Source organism: Etheostoma spectabile, chromosome 9 (genome assembly GCF_008692095.1).
Source record: "Etheostoma spectabile isolate EspeVRDwgs_2016 chromosome 9, UIUC_Espe_1.0, whole genome shotgun sequence".
NCBI classification, from domain to species: domain Eukaryota; kingdom Metazoa; phylum Chordata; class Actinopteri; order Perciformes; family Percidae; genus Etheostoma; species Etheostoma spectabile.
The window spans coordinates 36,830,258-36,855,388 of NC_045741.1; the positions used below are offsets into that span (position 1 = coordinate 36,830,258).

At 42.3% G+C, this 25,131-nt stretch overlaps 1 protein-coding gene across 18 annotated transcripts in view; it reads left to right on the top strand.

Moving 5' to 3' along the window:
* Window positions 1–25,131, top strand: part of celf5a (cugbp, Elav-like family member 5a) — a 192,538-nt gene that overhangs the window by 4,578 nt on the left and 162,829 nt on the right. For all 18 annotated transcript variants that reach the window (XM_032525658.1, XM_032525660.1, XM_032525663.1 and 15 more), the window contains exon 2: window positions 11,332–11,414. In XM_032525658.1, the coding sequence (XP_032381549.1) occupies window positions 11,332–11,414 (83 nt within the window). The remainder of the gene's footprint in view (window positions 1–11,331; window positions 11,415–25,131) is intronic.

A 25,131-nucleotide genomic window follows, 5' to 3' on the forward strand; every position in this document is an offset into this window, starting at 1 on the left:
ACAGAATAATCTAATGAAATATGTATTCAAGTTTGTATTTTTTTTTCTCCCTCAGAGCTAGTCTGATGAATAACGTTCCTCTGTGGGTTGCCCTCCCAATAAAAAAAAAGAGAAAATGAAGGAAACAGACGTCAACCCAAAATAATATGGTATTAATGTGAGACTGCAGTTTTCCTATGTGAGCTGGTAGCTGAAAGACAGTGGCACTGATGAAACTAATCTCTGGTTTGTTGAAGCATCTTTCTCCTCTTTGACATGATTGGAAGTGAGAGTGCATCTATACGTCTCCATATTGCATGTGCCTTATGGAAAGTGTCAAAGATCACGGCACTGCTGTAGGACAGCATCCCCCCTGGGGAAACAGATGGGATAAATTCATTTACAGACTATAAACAGAGCTGTGGAAGTGACATGGACACACATACACAACACTCTCTGTGATGATATCACTGATTTGACAGACATCGGCGGAGCTTTAGGCTTTGTGCCACTATAAGCGTTGTATGGTTGTTAATGACTTTAAACAGTTTTGTAAAATGAGGAATTTATTCCATATGCGAACACAGAGACACAAGAAAAACACCTTGCAGTTGTGTGCAGTGGTTCAATAAGAACAAATCTAGAATAAAATCTTCTGTCAGGGCTAGTGAGCGAAGGCCACTGAGCCAAGCTAATGCAGTAACAACACTTGCTTTGCAATCTTTAAACATCTGTAAATATTGTAATAAGCAACAGGGCTTTCCTCATAAAAGATGCAGCAGCTCAACTGCTACTGACAGGCGCTATGGGCCTTGACTTCAGGATGAGGGAGCTGCCTTCCTCTCGCTGTTCCTCTTTTTCTGTTGGTTTTCCAAGGAGATTGACAATCTCAGATGTCGACAAGGCCATGCTCTGCTGCAGGTTAGTGTCCGCACAACAAACTCACCTCTCTGTTATTCCGTCTCCGCTTCTCCCCCCTTAATCCCAGCCCGAGAGAGCCTTTCAAATGGATTGATTTCCTACACTAATGCAACATTCATTACTGCTTGCAGTATATTACATTTTCAGTATGTTAAAAGTGTCATCATTCCATGACCTTTCTTGAATATGTTTGCTCTTAATAGGTTGCCCGGAGCAGGGACAGATATGGAAAGATGTACTGTGAGGTCTAAGGGAAAACATGGACCGATTTTATCACTAAGACGCATGTTAATGAAACTATACACTACATCTGTATTTCATTAAATGGACTAAATTCAGCTCTCTGGGGGTTTGGTTTAGATTGTGGACGGTGTCATGTCTGGAGGCATGATAATAATGGGTGGGGTGTTGAGGGTTTAAGACACTTTTGGATACCTCTTCAGTTATCATGTCTCAGTGTTTGCTTATGCTTCTTAGAGCTGATTGACACAACTTTTTTGGTGATCTGATTCTTCTTGTGATATTATAATGTTGTAAATGTATCCTGAAATGCGTTCCAAAAGGGACCCATAATGTTTGAAAAGAGAATTTTACTATACATTTATTCTAGAAGTATCATTGATATATTTGATACAACAAGGAATGAGGTCAATTTTGAATGTACTAAAATAATATATATACATAATAATTTAAATTATGTATAAATTATATAAATGCATGAAAACTTCTTTTTGCATTTATGGCTCTTTTAACAATTTTTGGTGCGTTTATGGTCACATTTCTCTTCTAAAGGTAGATTCTGTAGAGGCGTTCCTTAGTCTAAATAGAGGGATAGAAGCCTATCTATTTTGTATGGGTACGTTAGCAGAGAGTGCCATTGCCTACAGAGCAGAGTGTGCTCTTATGAGGGGGTGGGTGGTGGTGGGGGGGATAAAAAGGCACAGAGAAAGAAAAAAAAGGAGGGAGCGAGCGAGGGAGGAGGGGGTTAGCGTTTTCTGTTAGAACAGCATGAGCTCTTTAATGTTGTGTTTGAGCCTGGCTGGGCACAGATTCATTTTAGATGGAAAATGAAATAACAAGGGAGAGGGGAGAAAGGAGATTTTAATGCAATGTTTTGTGATAATCCCTCTCCATTTTGGAATGGTTCAGGAGAACTCATGCGATAAAGCCTAGTACAAGCCTGGAAATAATAAGTTATTTGTCTTGCCTTATAGTACTGTGCCCTTGGAGGGCTTGCTAACCCCCATGTTTTGGCCAAAAACAATCACAGATTAGTCAAGCTGTCACATCTCTCTGATTGCCAAATGGTTGAGCCCTTGATGCCGGTGTGAATGAACAATGCATAAATGTCGTACATGTATCTGCCTGGGAGTGCACGTGAACACAAAGCTCTGTGGAAATGACTTAGCCCTGTCACACGACTAGACAGGGAGGATGGCATGTATATATGCATCACAAAGGACAGACAGACACACAGCACAGAACAATGAATGAATGGACAGATGGATAAGTGGAGGGGGAAAAGATGAAGTGTTTGTCAGAGATGCCGACACATATAGTCGCTTTTATCCCAAGGCAGTGGGAGAGTAGAGTGATGGCTCAGCTTGGGACATGGAGGATCTGACAGGTTGGTGGCCGCTTGGACACCGGAGGGCGGGGTGGAGGATGAGGACGAGCAGAGGCCAAGTTTGCAGATGTATAAAATAATCACTTGGAGCCTGTTAACAGGAGGAAATCCCTCCCGTAACACCAGTAATACCTACTGCTGCTAGTGCAAATATTATGACTCTTGCCATTGGTCTTAGAGGCAATTTACTATTTTATGGCTATTATTAATCCCAAATTACCAATTTAAGCTACAATAGAATACTCATATTTGCTATAACAGCAGACTAAAAGATGCAACAATTGACAGCATGGATATTAACTCGCTCACTGGTAATTATGACATGGTAAACAGCCCTATCTGCATCGAGACCCTTTTGCTAAAGATATCAAGCAATCCCCAACTTGTGATGAAGACACATTTTAGTTTGGAAAATGTCTATGATTGCTCAGGTCCGTGAGGGATGTGTGAAGATACATGCTGCTCAGCACGGTTAAAAATAGAAATTCTGTGGTATTTCCGAAAATAGGTTAAGCTGCCATCGCTGCACTGCTGGCATGACATCACTGATTGCCTGCCAGCTTCCCCCAAAAGACTGCTCCCATACTGTGCTCAAAAGGAGGGAGAGAATGAGGAAGCGACAGAGGGAGCATCTGTGGGCAACTGTATGCCCCCCCACTCATTTCCAGCGTAGTCCCCCCCCCTCTCCTTACACCCCATTCCCTTCCATCACACAGCCATCTCTCCCCTCACTCCTTCCATCTATCTTTACCTCTGAAGCGGCAACGCTGTAGCTAACAGTCTCTGTGCTTTATCGCCAGAGAAACTAACTGGTCAGGCGCTTTGTACTGGAGATGTATCGCATCCACATTTTGTTTTGTGTGTGATACAAGCAAATTGTTTGCCAAATAGTGCAGAACACACAGATGAAAAGATAGAATTTGTGTTCCTTTTTTGATGATCAAATGTGGTCGAATGAGCAGTGTATGCAGACTTTATATGAGCTCCAACATGGCACCCGCTCTGTGGTTCACTATTCAACCGTAGATCTGGCTTAATTAAAAAAGACTACTCAAATTAATTAATGGCTGATGGGCTCTCATATCTGTATCGTCTGCTCTTTGGGTTCCTTTCATAGCTCTTTCTTTGCCCTTCTTTTAAATTTATAGATAGATAGCTAGATAGATAGATACATCTATTTCTTATTTGGTCATCAGCAGAACAGTATTACTGGGATCCTCTGGTCTGATTGTGGTTAATACTAGTTAATGTACGTCAATGCAATTAAGACCCTGGTTCCTGCTTGTTAGTCAGACCATCAATGTATTACTCAGTATTACTCTTCTCCAGCTCAGTGGTGACATGAGATAAAGAAAAAAGAAAAGAAAGCTGGGACAGGTACACAAAGTCATTTATTCTGACATGCATACTTTTATTGTAAGAAATAGAAAGCAGAGTTCTCATTGCAAATTGGTTTATAAAGACCGGTGCAAGTACTGTTTCCTCTCAAGCTGGCCTGTGTAGCGGTACAACTAAGAACTAAGGCGTGTGTGTTGTCTTAGCCAGGTCGTGTTTTTTTTTTCCCCCTCATGTCTTTCTTCCTCATTTGTCTTTCAATCACTCCATCTGAGCAACCTCTGGGCCTTTGAAGCGCTGTCTTTAAAGGTATCTTTCAATTAGTAAAATCAAAGTGACTGAAAACCTGATCTGTCTCTTTGTCTGCAGTCAGTTTGCAGCTGCCAGTCATCTATGATTGTTGCTTTGCTATGATCAATTGATCCATCCCAAAGGTCTAAATGCCTTTCACCTTTCAAAAGAGGACAAGCATTGTAAGTAATATTGCATCAAATATGTCAATCAGGAACATGAAATGAAAAGCAGCAGCACCAGTGGAAATACAGTGCACTGTGTTGTACCATATGCAGCAGCAGGCAATGGGTGTGAGCCAAGTGAAAGTGATTTTATTATTTCCTTTTGTCTGGTCTTGTTTGTTTTTCAAAGAGGTTGTAATAAGAGGTTGGGGGGAGGGGAATGGTTTGTCTCAGAGAAACTTGATTATTGATTTCTGTGTAAATCCCCTGGCCTAGACTTGGCTGGGGGAGAGAGGGAGGGACGACGGGCTGGAGAGACGGGACTTGGCAGATAAACTCTTGTTGCCCTCCCAGAAGTAGCACGGCAGAGGCAGTAAGTGTGAATCTACACATTATTTACAGCTCTGTGAAACTCCATCTATTAACAATGTCAATTAGCTTGCTCATAGGGGATGCAGGCCACTAATATATTTATAGATTGGGCCAGGGCCGATCCTAGGATCAGACCTTTAGAGGGGCTCAGCCCCTAATGAAAAAGTGACACGGATACAAGCCCCCCCCCCCCCCCCCCCCCCCCGCCCTAAATCAGTCATTTCATTAGCTGATAATCTCTGATCTAGCTACTGAACAACAACATCAACAACGTTTTTTTGACACTATTAACACAATGAAGGAACTAAATCTGACACTTTATAAGTCACAGTAATAACGACCAATTTGACCCAATGTTCTAACGGTCAGCAATTTTACTTGCTGACGTTTCAATTTGGGTTGTAATCTGCACCATGAAATGATCAACTTCTTCTCTTTCTCTGGGGACTACCAACGTTAAAATTCACAACCGCACTCCGGCTCCTCCCTCTGACAGATTAGATAGAGCGAGACTCAGCAACACAGGATATTAAACCTGTAATTGTTTGTCCTATGTCACTAACAGACAGGTTCGCAAACTCTCACTTGAAGCATCAAAATTGAGTTAAAAAAAAAACTAATAATGTTTTTATTATTATAATTTTTCGGGGGCTGAGATGAAAAACACAAACCTAAAAAGGGTCTAAAATTGCCCATGGATTGGGCCCTGGCTCTAACAGCAGAAGATGGATGAATTTACAAAGTTAGTTCACAGAAGCCAAGGTGCATGCTTTAAAGACTACAGTATGGTGGAGGATGCCAAAGCCATATCCTAGATGTTACTAAGAGTTCTGGCCAACTCGGCAATGGACGGCCCGTAGCAATCTGTCATGTCACCAAACTTTATCAGGAACTAGTTGGAACTGCATCACTGTTTTCAGCCTCCCTAATGCTACTACGCCTACAGCATAGAGCCCTTTGTCAGCTTTTGAGAGAAATACTCTACAGTTGGATTATGTATGAAGAACCACTTGTGCCCTGAGAGAACTATTTAACCTCAGAGATACACAATATATTGTGAGAGCGAAGGTGTCAAAATCTATCTCTCTTCATTTTTTTGATGGCTTCTTTGCTTAGTAATAATAGAATACAAATACACACAGAGCCTTTCAGACATAATTTATTGCATTTGTCACACTCATTAGGCAATGCACGCCGCATCATGAGACGTGCTTGTATATGTTCTGTATGTGCACACTTTTACACACATGCACACAGGCAGTCCTTCGGGATCTGCACCTATGGATCTGTTTGACTGCTGCTTGGAGGCTAGTGTAGTCTATGTGAGCAAGTAGCAACAAATCAATGGCTGAGGTCTCCTACTCAGGGGTCAGAGAGGATACGAGGGAGGGTCCGGGGACTATTTCTTGCCCTCATGATGGACATCGATGCATCCTCCCCCACCCATTGCTCAAGGTGAAGGCATGATGGGAGGGAAAGTAAAAAGAGAAAGGGAGGAGGATTTGGAGCTGGATGTAGCAGAGATGAAGGGATGGAATGATTGATAAAGGAGTGATGGAAGACTGTAGACAGCTTCAGGATCATGAGATGGTGACTGAGCACATGGCGCTGGCTCCCTTTAAGGTGGCTGTCTGACTTAATTAAGGTTTACAGGTTACGCTAGGCTACTGCTTATATTAGAGTGCTCATTACAAGCCCATTAAGCCTGGGCAGAGAAAATATTGTTGTCAGAACAATGAGTGAGAGCATTTTGGAAAGTCCCTGCCAACTCCATGCTCCACCTCTTCTTTATTATACCTCTCTGTCTGTCCTCCCTCAATCTGTTCTCCTTCTCCCTGAACATTGGCATGATTGTTTGAGTGTGTGAACAGACCGGGATCTTTTTTTCAAAAGGTGAGGGAGTGATTATGTGAGTTAAAAGCTTCTCCGAGACCAAACTGATTACCCCCCTCACGGTCAATCTGCGCCACTGAGCCTCCTGCCTCCCTGGCTGGCAATGATTCAGGTCATAATCACATTGTATCAGTGCTGATGATGTGTGTTTCAGCTTCCGACCCCTCTGAAAGGCTATCAGTTCCCCCGGAGCCCCACATGGCAGTGAATGAAGTAAGCAAGTAATCTGCCCACAGTGATAGCATTTTCCAGAGAGTGCAAATGATGTGTGAGGGAGCAGGTGAGATTGGTGCCAGGACTGGCTTGGTTTCTGCTACCTTCACACTTTCTGGCCAAGAAAACGCCACACTGAGAGCAAGTTCACACTTTTTCATAACACTGGGGTAGTTTAGCTCCTCTGGGGCAAGGAGATGGAGAAAAGAGAGCCAAGAAGCAGAGTGAAAAAACAGACGTTGTGGGTTAAACCAACCCAGTCTCTCTGGAATTGCATTCATATTTAACAGTTTTACGGTACACAATTTATGCCCAATGCTAATGTAGAAGTAGGATGTACATATTGAGCTCCTGCAGCTGACGTCAAAGCCTGTAGTCAGGTGGTAAAGTGGCAGACAAATTAATCTCTTCACGGTCCTACTAGAATATAGATATCATTAACTGCCATGTTAGTATTTTTTTTGGGGTCAAATGTCATCAAAGAAAATGTCAACATGTGGAAAAAAAACTGCACAAGAAGAACCAAACCCTGAGTTTGATATGGGGATGGATAACAAACAAAATGATAATTGTTTATAGTTAGCAGCCCATGACGGTCAAAGAGATTTGTAGTAAATATTTTAATAAATGAATGCCTTTCAGATTTCAATCAAATAAGAGCCATCACTTTGTACTGTGAAGTTATTAAAATAACAAATACATTTATTTCACACAACATGGCCTGTATTATGTCTTATTTTTAATAACGATTATTATAAGTATTTATTAATTAGTGACAAGATATAACAATTTCATTGGTCAAATACAACTTTGGATAAACTCTAAATGGCATGCACTGCTGATTTAGCAAATACTACTTAACCCTGGCCCTTTTCGCTTAATGGCAAAACAAAAATGAAATTTCAGAAATTTAAAGTGTAGTTGTTACATTGTAAGTATATATTGTGTTTCCGATTGTAAAACGTAATTTTATGTAATATGTATTTTAGCCTAGGCAATAAGGTGTTTTAACATTCAACATTTTTGCCAATAAAGCTATTAGCCAATCAGATGAGACCTGCGTGCAAGGGTTGCGAGCGCGAGCAACTTCCGGTGTAACAAACCCCGTAACTTAATGTTGAAAACCTAACCCTAGCTTCTGATTTCCCATCTTAAATATGTCAAGCAAGACACTTTCCTTGTTGCTAGTTCATAGCTATGTGCTTAGGAGGACCCGTTTACGAAAATATGTCCTGTAAAAGCGTGTCGAAGTTGGTAAGTCATGGCACGAATCAATTAATTGTAACATTTTGCCATTAGCTGGTCATGCTAAAGGTTACGTAAGCTAGCTAATAGAGTAGGATGTGGCTTGGGAGCGCTGCAGCTAGCTAACTCCTAGGGAGTGGATGCAATGCTCATTTTTATTCTGTTATGCACCTGCTCTTGTGTGTGTGTGTACAAATACTTAGAAAAAGTTAAAGTTAGCTGGTAATCATGGAAGTTTTGTCAGACATATCTTTGCACTAGTTCTTATTTACAAAAGATTTACGTTTTTGTTTATTTGGGGACAACATTTGTATGAATGATGTAGTGCACTGTTTATTGTGAAAGTTAATTATACCTAAGGTTTTTGTATTGATTGATATATATTTCTACCAAGAGAATTGGTGGTATGCTTATATTCCTAATAGTCCTGTAAGGTAATTTTTGAATCATAGTAAGTTCTTTCATCAGCGTTTGGGTTTTTGTGTGTGTGAGAAAGAGGACGAGCACAGTGGGACTTAATAGGTACAGTGTGTTTACATCTGTATTCTTTGTGTTCATATTGGTTGCTGAATGCATGTACATTTGTGTGTGAAGGTCCAGTGTTTGTATGTATTTGAATTGGTTGTAAACAAACATGATTATAATTTTTCATAGAACACATACTGTATAGTCTTAGTATGTAATATGGAATTGGGACACAGTCAGTATGTTAATTGAGTAAGTGTGTTGGAAACAAATGCCTAGACACGCTAAGAAGTTCTGTGTGTGTGTGTGTGTGTGTGTGTGTGTGTGTGTGTGTGTGTGTGTGTGTGTGGATTTTATCAACAGGACCTGTAAACCCGACAAAATCAATTTGCAGAATATCCTTCTGTACTGCGCACCCACACACTTTTGGTAATGGAGAGCCTTAGCCACGGTGAATGTAAATGGCTGCTGTCACCACAGCTATACAGTATCTCCTTTCTACTCACTCTCTCTCTCTTCCAAGTAAGACTTTTTAATTACATGCCAATTCAACACAGTGGGTGTGGAGAGACTCTGCCCTATTTCCCAGTACACACCGCACACACTTAAAAATATATCATTAAGAAGTAGGATACAAGACTAGTGGAGTTGGCATTGACGAAGAGAAAGAAGTCGGCACTGAGAGAGAGAGAGAGAGAGAGAGAGAGAGAGAGAAAGAAAAAGGGAGTAAGGAGGAGGAGGAAGAATTTCTTCTCTTTGGAGCTGAAGTTGATGTGTGAGATAAGGCTGTTTTAGGTTTCTATCAGATGATGCAGAGGATCATCGCCTCACAATGGGAAGGCTTCCCCCATTGCTGTGTCAGCAGGCTCCGATTACAGTGGCTTTTTGTTGCGTTTCAAACTATTTCATCATGCTCCCCCCCTCACACTTTTGCACTTGGTATGCAATGCAGCACTGGCAATTTGTACGTGTTTGGATTCCAATTATGGAGTTGTTAAATCTTTTTCGCCTGTGGCCTGCAAATTCTTATTAAGCCATACATTAAAGAGCACATTTAAATGGAGTTCATGTTTCCCTTTTGTTTGCTAGTGTTGTGGTTGTTATTAATTTATTCTCAATGCCCTATGCATTACACATTAACAAATAAACTGCGTTTGTGATTGTAATGCAAAATACTTGTTTCTTATTCAGAGATGGGGCCAGCATTTGTCAAGTAAACCAACAAGCCCAGAGAGAGCGAAAGAAAGAGAGAAAAACAACAACCAAAATGGATCCACTCCTTCCTATTACCCTTAACCATTTGAGAAACAAACAAACCCGAAACAACAGTGGCATTTCCGCAGTCAGAGTAATTCTTTACAAGCTGATGCAGAAAAGAGAAAGGGAGTTAGACAGCACTGTGAGTGATTGAATGATTTGAGCGGTGGCCATCGGAAATCATTAGATTAGGTGCGCTGGGACAAGGGAGGCTATGCTTTTCATACTGAAAAGCATGGCGGTGTGCAGATTGACTGTCCCAAACAAAAGGAGGAGCTTCATAAAATAGATCCAAAAGAGTTGAATGAGATTTTAGTCAAGAGTAGTCAAATACTTTGTGTATATAGGCAGGTGTGCAGGCACACACGCACTTGTGTTGATAAACACCTAAGCTTAGAGCAGCAAGGCAAAAGAAGTTACAGGTCAATCAAAAAATCAATGACTGACGTGGCATTTTAACCCTTCTTTTTGATGCTGTCCTGCAGAGGTTACAGTGTAGGCCTAGCCAGTGCAAGGGTCACTGAAATGACAAAAAAGATATGCATAACCTGCACAGGCACATGACAAAAATGGATAGTGCTTAGAGGGTTAAAAGTGATCTCATATGCAACAACAAAAACGGATTGGAATATTGTTTGTGTAAAGACACTTAATACATCACCAGCCACTGAATACATTTGGCTGTTGAAATGAGATCCAAAATGCAGGGCCTTCTAATAAACCATCTACAGAGTGGCAGAAATATGATGCATGGTAACCCATATGCACCTTATTAATAGAACACATGCAAATCTATTTATTCAGACAGTCAGGGGGAAAATGATTGCCTCAATACTCCATCTGGTTTCTCTCCATCTCTCGTCTTCCCTGCCTCTCCTCCTCTGATCTTTATGTATTCAGTAATGTTGACAGATGTGTGTGTGCACGCATGACAGCATTCACCCTGGAGAGTTTTAACACCACGTCCTGCCCTGCCTTCTTCTCTGTCAGTGTCTACCTCCTACCGTCATCCCTATACTGATCTCATCCCTTCTCTCCTTCTCTACCCCCCCTTCCAAATACTCTCCTGCAGTCCTGTTTCTTTTGTCTCGGCTGCTGTCACAAGCATTCAGGGTGGGGGTGCTGGCCAGGCTGCTAGGAGCTCTTGACAGGACATGGCACTAGGGATGGGGAGGCTGGACAGGCCTGGCAATTCAACCAAAGAATTCTCAGCTCATCTCCTACTTTTTGTTGTTTTGTTTTTTCTCTTCTCCCCTTGCCCCCTAGAAAAAGTGTCCGCATATAGCCTGGTCTATTGCACGGTTGCCTGTTTTCATTAACTTGCTCTGTTCATTGCAAGAAAGGTTTGCAAGGAGCGTTGTGTTCTCACTGACTCATGAAACAACAGATCATGAATTCTTGTTTACAGATTTGATTTCTTAATAGTGTTAATTACTCAGTGTCTGGACATGAGCACTCTTTCTCTTCTCTTTCTTTCTCAATTGCTTAGTAATTGTATTACTGTTTCTGTAATTCTCATTTCAAGTTATGCATGTATGTAATTCTAATCAAGTTTATATGTGGTTGCAGGTTGTGCATTCCTCACCTACTGCGCCCGAGAGTCGGCCATCAAAGCCCAGAACGCCCTCCATGAACAGAAAACACTGCCAGGGGTAAGTGTCTGTCTCCCCTACTCTTCTCACTCCCTCTCTTTTCTCTCTATGGTGGTCAGCCATGCCATCTGTACCCGGCTGCACACCAGCCGGCTTTCTCCTTGTATAGTCCCAGAGATGAAAAACACTTTGGAAAGCAATTCAATCAATAGCGTAGCCTTTTGAAGGCCCAGTTTCAACTTTTCCATGTATCTGGTCTCCAGGGGGATATTGCCAGCACTCTGCCTCACATTTTTTATACAATAGCATAGAATGACAGTTTTAAAAGGGGGGGCAGTCTGCATTTCATATTTTTGATGAAGTGAACTATTATACTATTATTATATGTGAAATGGTGCTCATGAAATTTGAAAAATTACTTGCAATTACATTTTATTCATATATTTACTAATTTGTTGTTTAAGTATTTGTGTGTGTGGGTATGTACACCTGTGCAGAGCTGTATCTTTGGTGTGGAAACAGGAATAGCTAGAAAGATGGAGGGGTGGGTTGATGTGGCTGCCCACAGAGGCAGCGTGGCTTAACAAGATCAAATCAATCCTGCACCAGGGAGAAACATCTGTAAAGATCCCCTCCCCTCTCCCCCAACACCCCCTCTGATAGTAGACATAGAGCCTGAGAAACCCAGCCAAAAGGCACATGTTTCAGTTAAACATGCAAATGCCACTACCACAAACTTTCTGGTGGCTTTCTTGAAAAACAAGTTGTTTCGTTTATCTTGCAAATTAGCCAAGTGCGAGGCTGGAGGGCGTTATTCTCATCCTTTTTTGCCTCTGCATTTGAATAATAAGACGGAAAACCGAGAGAGGGGAAAAAAAAGTTTTTCCGCATAATGCCAGAGGATGCGTTCATGAGAGGTTATAACTGTGTTCAGTGATGTGGTATGAAAGGATTCTCTAAATCTTTTACTCTTTTTCTGTCCGTCTGGCTTTCCAGTAAGTTTTTCTCTCTCACGCCTCATAGTCATTAATAACCCCCCCCCCCCTTAAGGGTTGACCTACCACTGGGGTTAAATGGTTGATGTGTGTAAATGAGAGCATGTGGCCACAGACAGAGATGCTAACAAGTCTGATGCTCTTGCGTGCACCCCTTCCTTTTCTTAAAGCGTCCATATTATGTTAATTTTCAGGTTCATAATTGTATTATGAGGTTGTACCAGAATCTAAAACACAGTATGTTGCATTTTATACAAACACATTCAGCAACTTGGCCTGTACCACTTGTGAGAAATTAAATCCTTTTCACCCTTTCAGTCCTGCCTTAACCCTCTTGCTGACTTTTCCTATATCCCAGCCAGTCCTGTCCACCCCACCCCGCATCCCCCTGTCTCCCCTGTCTCCCATTGCGCCTCTGCTGCTACTCTTCCTGAGACAGAGCGTGTCGTAGAAATGTAACAGGCAGACGTTGATGAGTGTCAGGCCTCACAGACGAGGCTGCTGTGCTGTTCCCTTCCCTTCAACTTCACTCACACACTCAAACATCAGCGGTCCAGGGAAACCGAGTCTGTGCTATAATACTGCATCCACAAACAGCGCAAGCAGCTTCAACACTAGTTACACACAATTACAATAGCATGCCAGTTTACCTAAACATCCTAAAGATCCTGTTCACCTATTGATGAACCAGCCACCGAGGAGAGATTTATTCACAAAAACAAATACATTTAAAGAATATAACAAAACAACAAAGAAAAACTACAACTCATTTTACAATAAATGTCATGCTGCATTGTGTTGTGTGTTTCTGTATGTCCAGAAATATGTGTTTGTGCATTTGACCGCCTCTGATCACTTCTCCTGTCCTCTCTTGAGCCTCCCTGCTCCTAAATCTTTTGTGATATGACCCCTGTTGCTTCACTGCTTGATGGTAAGTAGATATGCCAGTTGTTTGTTTGCAAAATCCTGCTTGATATGCAGTTTGCCAGGGGCTATGCTGTAATTAATGTAAACTAGGACTTCTCCAGAGATGAGCTATGAGTTATTAACGTCTGTATTTTTGTCATTAACCCTGGCATCGCTGCTCTCTCGCAGCGGGCTGGGCCCGGTGTGGTTACCTGGTTATCTGTTATTTGAAATGTTCTGAATATTATTGTTGAAACACAAAACTCCTGCTGGACTTTATATGTTGCAAATGAGTAGGACAATGAATGAAAATTGTACTACCTAACAAGATATTCTATATCTCATGAAGGGCCCTCTGCTTGAATACTGAGCAAGAACAAGCCAACAGCATGCACACACTTGAGTTTCATAAGATGGAGTGTTAGAATGTTTGGTTTGTCTTCAGCTAGAAGGTCAGGGTTCACACCCTGTGTCATCTGCAATGTTCTTGGGCAAAGCATTGAATCCGTCATTATTCATATATTTCAAAAGTTATAACCCACAAGATTTCAGTCATGGTTGATTTGGCATCACCTGTGGTTACTGTTGGTGACAGAAGTAAAAAAAAAAAAAATCAAGTTTAGTATAATTTCAAAATAACAAATAGGGCAGCAAACACATCTTGAGTGTCTACTCTTGTTACAGTGCACCCAAATAAAGTGGGGCCTGAGAGGATACATTTTTAAATACACTAGTCAACGTAGTGAACTGTGTTATCCAAAATGTTAGTACTGGATTCATGACAGAATGTTGTTTCTATGGTCGTCTGCGTAACTTCTGATATTTGCATAGATTGTTTTCTTTGATTCACTTATGTGAGTGTATGTCCTTTTTTTGTAAAAAGAAAACAAAAAAGCCGTACAAACTTCTATATAGAGAGGCAATTACAGGATGCTAACACATTGGATTTATTTTTAATCAAATTTGTTTTGATAATTAAAATCTTAAAGATCATAACTGTAACAATTGAATTTTAAGTTGTAAGTTACATTAGGTATCACATGATTGTTAGAAATGCTTTGCATGCACTCAGATGCTAGCATGGAGGCACTAGTTGAGACACCCATGGGCACACACAACCCAGTGTCCTCTTATCAGGAAAAAAGTGCTTGTGTTCTTGGATGTTATTATCCGTGTCCCCCTGTTACACATTAGCTGCTGAAAGGAACAGTATGGCCTAATGGAAGTGTACTGGACTGGAATATAGATTCCTGCGGTGAAGTGTGATGGGAACCTTGGGGACACGGGTACCTGACATAAGTTTGGCCAGCGGATAGGAGAAGCTCTGACAGTTTACCAGGTGTGTGTTGCTTGGCTCTATTAGCTGTGTATGTTTGTGTGTATGTGGTAAGCTGGCTTTGCATTGCAGCCAGCCGTATGTAGATACAGATAGCAGTGTATAAAGGTGGGAAGAAAAACATGTGCACATGGCAGCCTGCCACGATCACGCACCGCCCACGACAGTGAGGCTCGTGCCTTTCATTTTTTTCCCATTTGTGTGCTGTTTGGTGCTTGTTTGCTGCTGATAGAGATGCACTACTTTTTATATTACATAACCACACGACTGCTTCTGTGTGTGTAAATATGCGTGCATGTGTAACTGTAAAACCCCCAAATATGTTGTTTTTTCTCTTACCAATTAAAATCTAAGCATCTTCCAATGACCTGGACACTTATTTTTCCTTTATGACATAATTTGTTGTCCAAACACAGAAACACAGTGCCAGTCATTGCCCAGTGGCTGTTTCTTAAAGCAGTTGGTGTTGGTGTGTGCGTGTGTGCTTTGTGAGTGCCACAGCTCTCTATACAAGTCGGCAGGAGATTAACTCCACCCAGCTCAGCATCATGACAAAATCCTGCATCATTCACACTAGCTGCCACTATATCCCCCTCTCTCTGCTCAAACTCTCTGTCCTCTCACTGCCACTCCTCAAATCCAGCAGATCCAAGAAATAATCTCAGTCGCTGCAGCAAGTCTGTTTGCTGTAGCACACAACAACGTGCCACCCTCCCCTTTTTGTCGTGCTAGCATTGTGTACAACAGTGATTGTCTTGGAGAGGCAACGGTGAAAATGTGTTTGCTGCATGCATTTACTCTGAGTATTAGTACAGCTCGACCTGGGGGGAGTGTAAGAGGCTGGCAGTGATTCAGGAGGCAGGTTTATGGAAATAGCACCCGCATTAAAAACCCAATGAGAGCAGGGAGAAGATTATGCTCCGGCACACACATGTGGGCTCCTGCAATGTCAACACTCTAAGTAGATCCCCTCCCTCTCAATTGCCTCCGTCTCCCTGTGTCTCCATTTCTGTCTTTCCCGCTCTCTTACTCTCGCCCTGTGCTCTGCGCTGCACACATACCTGTATGTCTGCTGTGTGAGCGCACGTGGATTTCTTTATCTTTATATACATGTGCGTGCGTGTGTGCATTCATTGACATGTGTTTGTATGTGTGATTGAATGTAGGGCTAGTGCTCAGCTTATTCATAATAGAATGTATGAGAAGCAAGGAGCAGAGCAGGGCTCTGTTACGGACGGTAGCCGACCTTGTACTTTAGAAATGAGGCTGCCGGGATGGGGCCGTTTCTCGAAACACTGCAAACCTCCTAGCCTTCCATTGGGCTTTGCACATGAACATAACACATACATTGTTTTGTGTGCATTCTATCCACCTGTTTATCGACTACAGCCAAGCTTACTCATGTTCCGGCCAGATGCTGCAAAGGTTGAATAATTCACTGCAACTTTTCCTAAGGTTGGCAGAGTATGAGTGTGGTGTATTGTATGATTGTGTGTGTGTGTGTGTGTGTGTACTGCATGTGCCTGTGTTGAGTGGGTGGGGGTGAGAGTGGAGCGGACTGGTCAGCATGAAGCCAATCGGTGCTGGCAAGATCGGAGGCCTTGCAGTCAGGGAGAGGGGACTCGTTAGAATAAAGCCTTTGGCTAACAAGTGTGCGTGTTCTCAGGAAGAAGATCATAGTGGAGTGGAAGTTGAAACAGGCATACTCAAGATCTTCTCTTTTTAAAATATTTTTTCTTCTTTATGAATTAAACAGGGACATGTGTTGTGAATTTAATATTTAAGGTGAATGTTAAATATTGCAGCTTCATTGCCCATATTATGTTTTTTCCTTTTTATTATTAGCATTGGGCATGTCTGACTGAACTAAAAGGCTTCATTTGGGTTTTAGGCTCTTGTAAGATCCTCTTGCCTCTTTAATTGCAAACACATATGTAAGGACCCAGATGTTTGTTAAAACATTTGAACACTATCTGTTTTCTCATGAAGAAACATACTACTGGCTGATTTGATTTTTATAACCTTTGTTCTATTGAGATCAGAATAAAGAGGGCTTTGTGGGTACTGGTCCTGTAATTGTTTTACGTCTGTGACCTGGCTTGTGTCGGAATGGATTACCCATGTCAAATCCCACGATGAATAGAAGGAGCAGGTGGAGGTCTGGGGCTGTTGGACATGTGTAGGTAGACCTTTTTTACACTGTGATTCATACTTATTATACTGTAGATTAGGGGTTCTCAACTGGTCTCACCCTGTGACCCACATTTACCCATGGTCATTAATAAGGCTGGGGATAATTCAATATGATGATTTATCATCTTTCAATTGAATCATTTTGTAATTAAATCATATATTAAGATATGATTATATACAATTATGTTTAATTTGATTAAAAAAAACAGCAAACTTAATTTTCGCAGCAAATCAGTTGTAAAACATTTTGAGAGAATATTACTTAAAGAATTGCAGATTTGTTTTAACATCCCACTATTTTTGTGCATGAATGTAAACAAAGTCAATATATCGCTGGAAGTTTTTTTTTTTTCTCTGTTGAAATTTCCTTGAAATTGTCTACATTATTGATGATTATCTAAAATCTCATAATCATCACTTAAAGTGATCGTTAATAAAATGATGGTTACTACCACGGTGCTAGACTCCTGCACGGCTCTGATGCATGTTGGTCAAAATATTTTTAAATAAAAGATGTGAACGTGCGTGTTCGCCAGTAGAGAGCTGCTGTACCAGAGTGCTCCTAAGGGAACTGACACACCTGACGCACCCTCACACCTGATTTCCACCGGTTGCAGATCGGCTCCGCTGCCCGTCGGCTCCGTGCTCCGTCGTTCGTCAGTACCCACCATGTCCGGATTTGTTGCGGAACGGCTGCGGTCATGACTGACAGTTGAAGTCACAAGGACCCAGGGATCTCGCGAATTTAATGTAGAATAGAACCACAAAAACAACAACCGTTTGTTTCCATCCACAGGAATAGAGAAAAACAACTCTGTGCTGTGTTTTCAAGGTGTAGTGCAGGGAAATATGATCCGCCGTGAGCACGGTCTATTTTATTTTGAAAATTAACCAGATGTTTTATTTTTTTCTGTGCTCAACTTCCTGTCCCACACTATCTGTTGTGTGCTGTATTGCTGCTAAGCTCTCCGGTGACGGCAAAAATAGAATCTTTGCGTATCAGCTCCGGAGGGCTAGGGACCACCGGAGCTGGGACGCAGCCGTTCCGCAGTCGTTCCGAAGTCGTTCCGAAGTCCGTGGAAATACACACATCGACTTTAATGGAGAACCAATGACTCTGCAGCCATTCCGCAACTAGTGGAAATTGGGAGATAGAACACACACACACACAACACACACACACACACACACACACACACACACACACACACACACACACACACACACACACACACACACACAGACACACACACAGAAATATACACACCCCTGAAGCAAAAATGCTACTAATAGACTAAAACACACAGGGTAACTGTTGAAGCTTCACAATATAGCTTGTTTTCCACCTTCGGCCTTGCTCTGTCTTGTAGTTGCTTCTCTGGTACCCCTTTAACACACACGCGCACCCCTATTCTTTGTTGGGGTCTTTTTTCTGTGTAGTAGATTAGCCACATATTTAAAGAAGCCTTCCTCTCCCCAGAGGATTGGCTTCCAAGGGTATTTAGGGAAAAAAAGCAGGACCCGCCCTCTTCAGCTGCCTTTGGAGAATAAACAACACCCACTGAAAATGTGTTTCATCATGATATTTCATTTCATAAAAAATACTGTACTCACATGCAGTAGTTTCTTTTTAGTTGCTATAAAGATTTGTTGCATTTAAAGAATTATTTTTGTGAAAATAATGCTAAACAGTGAAAAGATATAACTTTTTTATTTGTATTGCTTGATATTAATTTATTACAACCAAAATTGTGAATCAAATCAACCACCAAAATGGAGAACTTTCTTTGAGTTACAGATGACCGTATTCTGACCCCATCTGTGACATTAGTTCTGATGACATTACAATGCTGCTTCCCCTCCCACTGCTCAGGGCACATCTCGCTTACCGACTCTCGGGGGAGACGTTGCTTAAAATACCAAAATAATCCACTGCACAACGTGCCCATTAAGCCACTTCACAGTAAGAAGTGTGCTATTTTTTTTTCTGAAGCACAGGTTAACAAAAAAGCTGAATTATTAATGTTTTTGATATTTTTAGTCTGTTTAACCTATTTCTGGTTGTGGCTATAGACTGCTCGCCCGCCTGGCAATGAGATTCAGTCATGTGATACGGCTGTGATCTGGGTTATAGAGCTTGGCTTTGTGTGTAATGGGGAAAATGGTATGTGTGTAGGTAGGTTTGGTTTTGACTGTAAATGTCACTGCCCGTATGCACAACATTTGCGGGTGTGGCTCATTTTGATGCTGTGCAATTCATATGATCGGTTTGGCATTGTGAAGCATCACCTATGCCTGCGGGGGCGAACCAGAAGAGTCTGGTTTTATTTCAGGCCGGCGGGCATGGCCGTGCAGACTACTGCAAGGCCCAGATACTAACTGACAATCCATCTGCGGGTCCCTGTACAGGCTTGCACAGGTGTCCCACTGCCCGCAGACACAAAGAGAGAGAGTGTGAATGAGCGGAGGGGTGCGCACATGGATGATAAACTATGGCCCTGAATAATGGGTTGTGTATGTGTGTGTCCTTGTGTGTATGTTGAAAGAGAGAGGAGAAAAGACTAGCTTAAATATCCAAATAGACAAGACGACAGTTTAGGAGGGCCAGCAAGTATAGCGGAGAACATGTTACTTTACTCAATAATGAAGGACACGCTTATAACCCATCACCCAATGTGGCTAATTAGAACTGACATCTCACTGGCTGAACCTTATGCCTTTGGGAGAGAGAAGGGGTGAGTAAGGAATGTGAGAGAGATTAGAGGGAGATGAAGTGACAGAATAGTTGAAAAAATGAGAAAACAGGAGAGTAGAAAAAGGGAGGCACAGGGTCATGTTGACAGCTTGAAGGCACACCTTCAGAGTTGAAACAGCCGTTCTCTTGTCTGTGGGAGTGTGTATGCGTGTTTGTGTGTGTGCTCTCTACAGCTATAGACACACAGCATGTGCTGTATATCTGTGGTCAATTGTAATGACACACTTGTGTGTAGGTACCAGAGGGAGCTCATTTGTTAGGCAGATCTAGCTGTGCTTTGGTGTAGTGTCCATAGAGAGGGTAAGGGGGCTGCACAGCATGACAGCCAGCATTTGTCAGCAAAAATCAGGACTAATGAAATACAGTACACATGGCTGGAGGGCAAGGAGAGGAATGTGACTGACAGGAGGAATGAGTGGAAACGGCCCATGGCAGGGCTACTAACGCATCAGCCACCCCCAGCCCCCATCCCAGATAAGGGTAGCAGCATGAGGCATAGAAAAGAGGAACAGTGTGTGTAAGGGTCCCCAGGGGGTAATGACATGGAATACAAGTGTATGGGGAGTGCTAGTAAAGGGCCTGCTCATGTGGAAGTGGGTATTTGCATTGCAGAGGAGGGCTGTCAGTAGAGCTCACCGAGGGAGCGAGTGTCAGGGTTATAGCTAGCGGTGAAGGCTTCTGTTGTCTGCCCTGCAGAATACCAGGACACTGGATATAGCTGAGCTAGCACTAGCAAGATCAAACACGTCGACACATTTAACATTTCTTTGTGTTAGACTTCTTCAAGCATCTTTATAGCAGTTTTTGACTGGACTGCAGCAATGCAAGGCCAGCCCTATAAACGCAGAAGTATTGTCACTGAGTCCGTTGCTGAGTGATGAAGTTACGCCATTGGTCGAAGTGCGTGATAGGGCCGGTCAAGTTGGAGCTTCCCCATTGGCCGTTACTCTTTTGAAATCAATTGACATAACATCTTTGCTTCCAGCTTTGATCAATCATCTGATTCACGTTTGGTTTTGCTGCTACCGTTGTTGTAATGCAGCCCATGTTATGTGATTTGCTACTTCAGTTCACAACAAACAAATGTTATTGTGACCACTATAGATGAACATTTAATATCCATGAATTCATATTATAGACACTCCCGCTGACTATCCCTGTAAAGATTTGGCCACAATCAAGCACATTGTCCAGCCACATACTAGGTTTCAACCTAGTCTTGTTGTTTTTCATTTTTATCAAACTTAGTTTCACCTGACACTTCATTTAAGTGGGTATGTTTTGTCCATCATGCAGCCTAAAGCGTTTCATATAGAAAATAACAATAAGCAGGATGGCTGCAGAATAGCTAGGAATATAAATGATGTAGCTCTGTGCCAACAGCTATAGTCTGTGGCCTCTAAACTGTTTCAGTCGCAGCTGCAATAAGAGGCAGCTTTTAATAATTCAGAGTAAAACAGTATACTGGATGTCTTCCAGGCAGCAAGCTCACATTTAGGTGAAACACTAAATTCCCCTCAACCCCTCACTCCCACCACAACCCCAAAACCAAAGCGGGGCTGTATCTGATACCCATGAAGGGCTTGTAGGGACACACACATCACTCAGTTGTGTTGTTGTTTACAGAGTTTTGTTGGCACTGTGCACGGCTTTGCATTTATGTGTGTATATGTGCGTGTATGAGTGACTGTGTGTGAAAAAGTGAGTCTTCAGAACACAGAGTCTGCACGTCCTTTCACTCTTGTCAGCCCTTGTGGCTCCTTGCACAGCTGTGGCACACATACATACAATGCAATTTAGAGTCCCGGTGCTCTGCAGGGTTAGCTGGTGTACATCCTTTAATGTGCTTTCTGCAAGTTCTCAGACAGGAGGTAGCTTTGTGAAGTCAGCTTGGAGGTAGAAAAGAGAGAGGAAAAAAAGATATGTATATTAGAGAGCAAGAGAGGAGAAGGAGTAGGCATTGGGAAAAAAAGTAAGAGGAAAGATATTTGAATCACTGAGTTGTGAAGATTAAGAAATGACACGGAAGGAGTGAGATAGAGGGAAATGGAGAGTGGGAAATGTGAGTGGGAGGTACTGATGGAGGGCCTCACTGCCTGATCTGGACTGGCAGTTTTAACCGGTACTGAATGAATGAGGACTAAAAGCAGCACAGATGAGGTCCCTTTTGTTGAATCCCATGATGTCCATAGGTGTCTCAGTGGCAATCATTGGGTGGACAAGGACATTGTGGTACTCACTATCGGAATATAATATATAATATAAGAGAATCAAAATGAACAAAAGACCAAAGCAATTATGTAGCTTTGATACCTGCACATCCCCCCTGGATAATACATGTTTTTCATATGGAACCAGCGTCCATTGTTTGCTCTATTTTGTCAATATATTAATATAGGATATTGACGGGGACCAGAGGGAGAATTAATTAAGTGTTTGCCAGCTGCCTGACCTATTAACACAACACAAAAAAAAGGATTACCTTTAGTTCCCCCAAATGATTGTCAACAATTTGAGTGACAATTCTACCAGTTTTTTTTCCAAATCTTTATTCAGATGGGCTAAATAAATATGCTAAACTATTTATGATACTTAGAAAATATAACAATTTTTAACATTCCTAATTTAACATTAACATATTTTGTTTACTGACTCTATTGTTCTTGCATCAGCAAAAAGCGGTTTTGTGATGAGTGTATTTGTTTAGCAAATTCTTTGTCACATTGTTTTTCAGTGTATCAGCTGCACTGGCTGCTGACCAGGAGAAGTCTGTGAGAAAATGTTGATTGTACAGATGGGTCGGACCGCCGTCAACAGCAGACTGATATCCACTGCTGAAAAATGATAAATCGCGAGAAATTGTTAGCTTTTTTGCTTGTCATTCTTTAAAAAAATACAGAAATGTAGAAAAAATTGATTTGAATTATGCAGAAACAATTACTTCATTTATTTGATCTGATTTATTTTGCTTTAATAAGGGGTTGCCAGGCTTAATTGAATTACCAGCTGGTGAATAAGCATTTGGACACCTCTAAAGTTTGCCTGTTTGGTTGTGTACAGGTAATGAAGGTCAGGTTGAGTATGAGCAACAAAATTATATTGGTGTTAATGTTTCACCTGGAGTTTGAGGAGGTGAATGATCTTCAACTCGCCCTGTTGTTATTTAATTTCAAGCAAATGTTATGAAAAAATGCAACACTCCTCTTTGCTGTACTTTTTGAGATCCGTCCAGAAATGCTGAATGCTCTGGGTGTGGAGGGGCTGTCTTGGTTGACACGCCTCTTCAACATGGCCTGGAGGTCTAGGACGGTGCCTAAGGAGTGGCGGACCGGGGTGATGGTTCCCCTCTTTAAAAAGGGGGACCAGAGGGTGTGTGCCAATTACAGGGGTACCACATTTCTCAACCTCCCTGGTAAAGTCTACTCCAAGGTGCTGGAAAGGAGGGTTCGGCCAATAGTCAAACCTCGGGTTGAAGAGGAACAATGCAGATTCCGTCCTGGTTGTGGAACAACAGATCAGATCTTTACTTTCGCAAGGATCCTGGAGGGAGCCTGGGAGTATGCCCAACATACATGTGTTTTGTGGATCTGGAGAAGGCGGGGTGATGTGGTCCTGACGGCATCATCGGCCTGTGACCTTCAGGACTCACTGTATTGGTTCACAGGCGAGTGTGAAGCGGCTGGGATGAGGATCAGCACCTCTAAATCTGAGGCCATGGTTCTCAGCAGGAAACCCATGGAGTGCCTTCTTCAGGTAGGGAATGATTCCTTACCCTAAGTGAAGGAGTCCCTAACCCTAACCCTTGTTCGAGAGTGAGGGGACAATGGAGCGGGAGACTGGTCGGAGAATCGGTGCAGCGGATGCGGTATTACATTCCATTTATCGCACCGTTGTGACGAAAAGAGAGCTGAGTCAGAAGGCAAAGCTCTCGATCTACTGGTCAATTTTTGTTCCTACCCTCACCTATGGTCATGAAGGCAGGGTCATGACCGACTGAACGAGATCCAGGATACAAGCGGCCGAAATGGGTTTCCTCAGGAGGGGGGCTGGCGTCTCCCTTAGTGATAGGGTGAGAAGCTCAGTCATCTGTGAGGAGCTCATAGTTGAGCCGCTGCTCCTTCGCATCTAAAGGAGCCAGTTGTGGTGGTTCGGGCATCTGGTAAGGATCCCCCTGGGCGCCTCCCTAGGGAGGTGTTCCAGGCACGTCCAGCTGGGAGGAGGTCTCAGGGAAGACCCAGCACTAGGTGGAGAGATTATATCTCCAACCTGGCCTGGGAACGCCTCAGGGTCCTCCAGTCGGAGCTGGTTAATCTGGCCCGGAAAAGGGAAGTTTGGGGTCCCCTGCAGAGCTGCTCCCCCGCGACCTGATACCGGATAAGCGGACGAAGACGGATAGATGGAGTATGTAAAAAGTGTCTTTCTAAATCTGGCTGTATATTTTTAATGATGGCCCATGAATATGAGTGCATGGAATACGCTCACTGACAGACAAACATAGGGATCCATGTGTGTCTGTGTTTCTGTAAGGTAGAATAAAGCTGTCTCATCATCATCATCACCACACAACATCAGTAATGGGGTTCAGGTAAATTATTTCCATGGTAGCATGGGCTGCCACACTGCTTAAATAAGTGTACACGTACAAAAAAACAGCAAGCAACTTGGCAAATTGATGCTTCCGCTGCAGACTGCCGTACTCTAAAGTTTCACGTGACTAGAGGGTCTTCGCAGCCTGCCCAAAAAGACACACACACACACACACACACACACACACACACACACACACACACACACACACACACACACACACACACACACACACACACACAAATATACACTGATGCAAAGCTGTACACAGGCACAATCCATTAGGCACTGGGGCAGAGAATGAGATAGAACAGTTTTTTTACAGAGTATTCTTTTACCAGTTTTTCGTGATTCATTATTTGTGAATCAAGGAAATATAATATATCTGTATCACACTGCAGCAGCATATAGAGTTTGGTTAGATGCTCTGTCACATTTTCCCATCTGCCAGATTCTATGTGTGCGTCTGCCTCTCTGGCCTGACAAAGCTTCTTCTTTGTCTATCAAAATATGTCTGCTATGCAAACTCTTTCTTCCCCTTTTTGGCACTTTATTTTTCTTTTTTGTCATCAGACTAGTTTCATTTATTCTTTGATCTTTTATTTCGTCTTTCAAACATTTTAAATTCTGATGATGACTTGCAAATTTATCTCAGATTAATTTGATGGGTTCAGCTTGTACCCACCTGTCTCATGGGTGTGCTTTTACTGCCATGTTAATATATTCCTGAAAAACTACTCTCCAGTCTACCTCTTTCAAGATTGGGAAAAGGGCAGAGCATGTTGTCCATCCCACTTTATATTTTCCTCCATCCCTAACTCCATCTTTCTCCCCAATTTCTCTTCCCTTGTCTTTCCTCATCATACCGGTTGACAGACTGAAAGGTATGAGAAGCAAACGCAAAGGTTTGATAAGCAGTCTCTGTGATGTTTGTATCACATGTTGTAGCATCATGTGCACAAGGATGCACATACTGTACATGCTACAAGTATTTGGGTGACATGA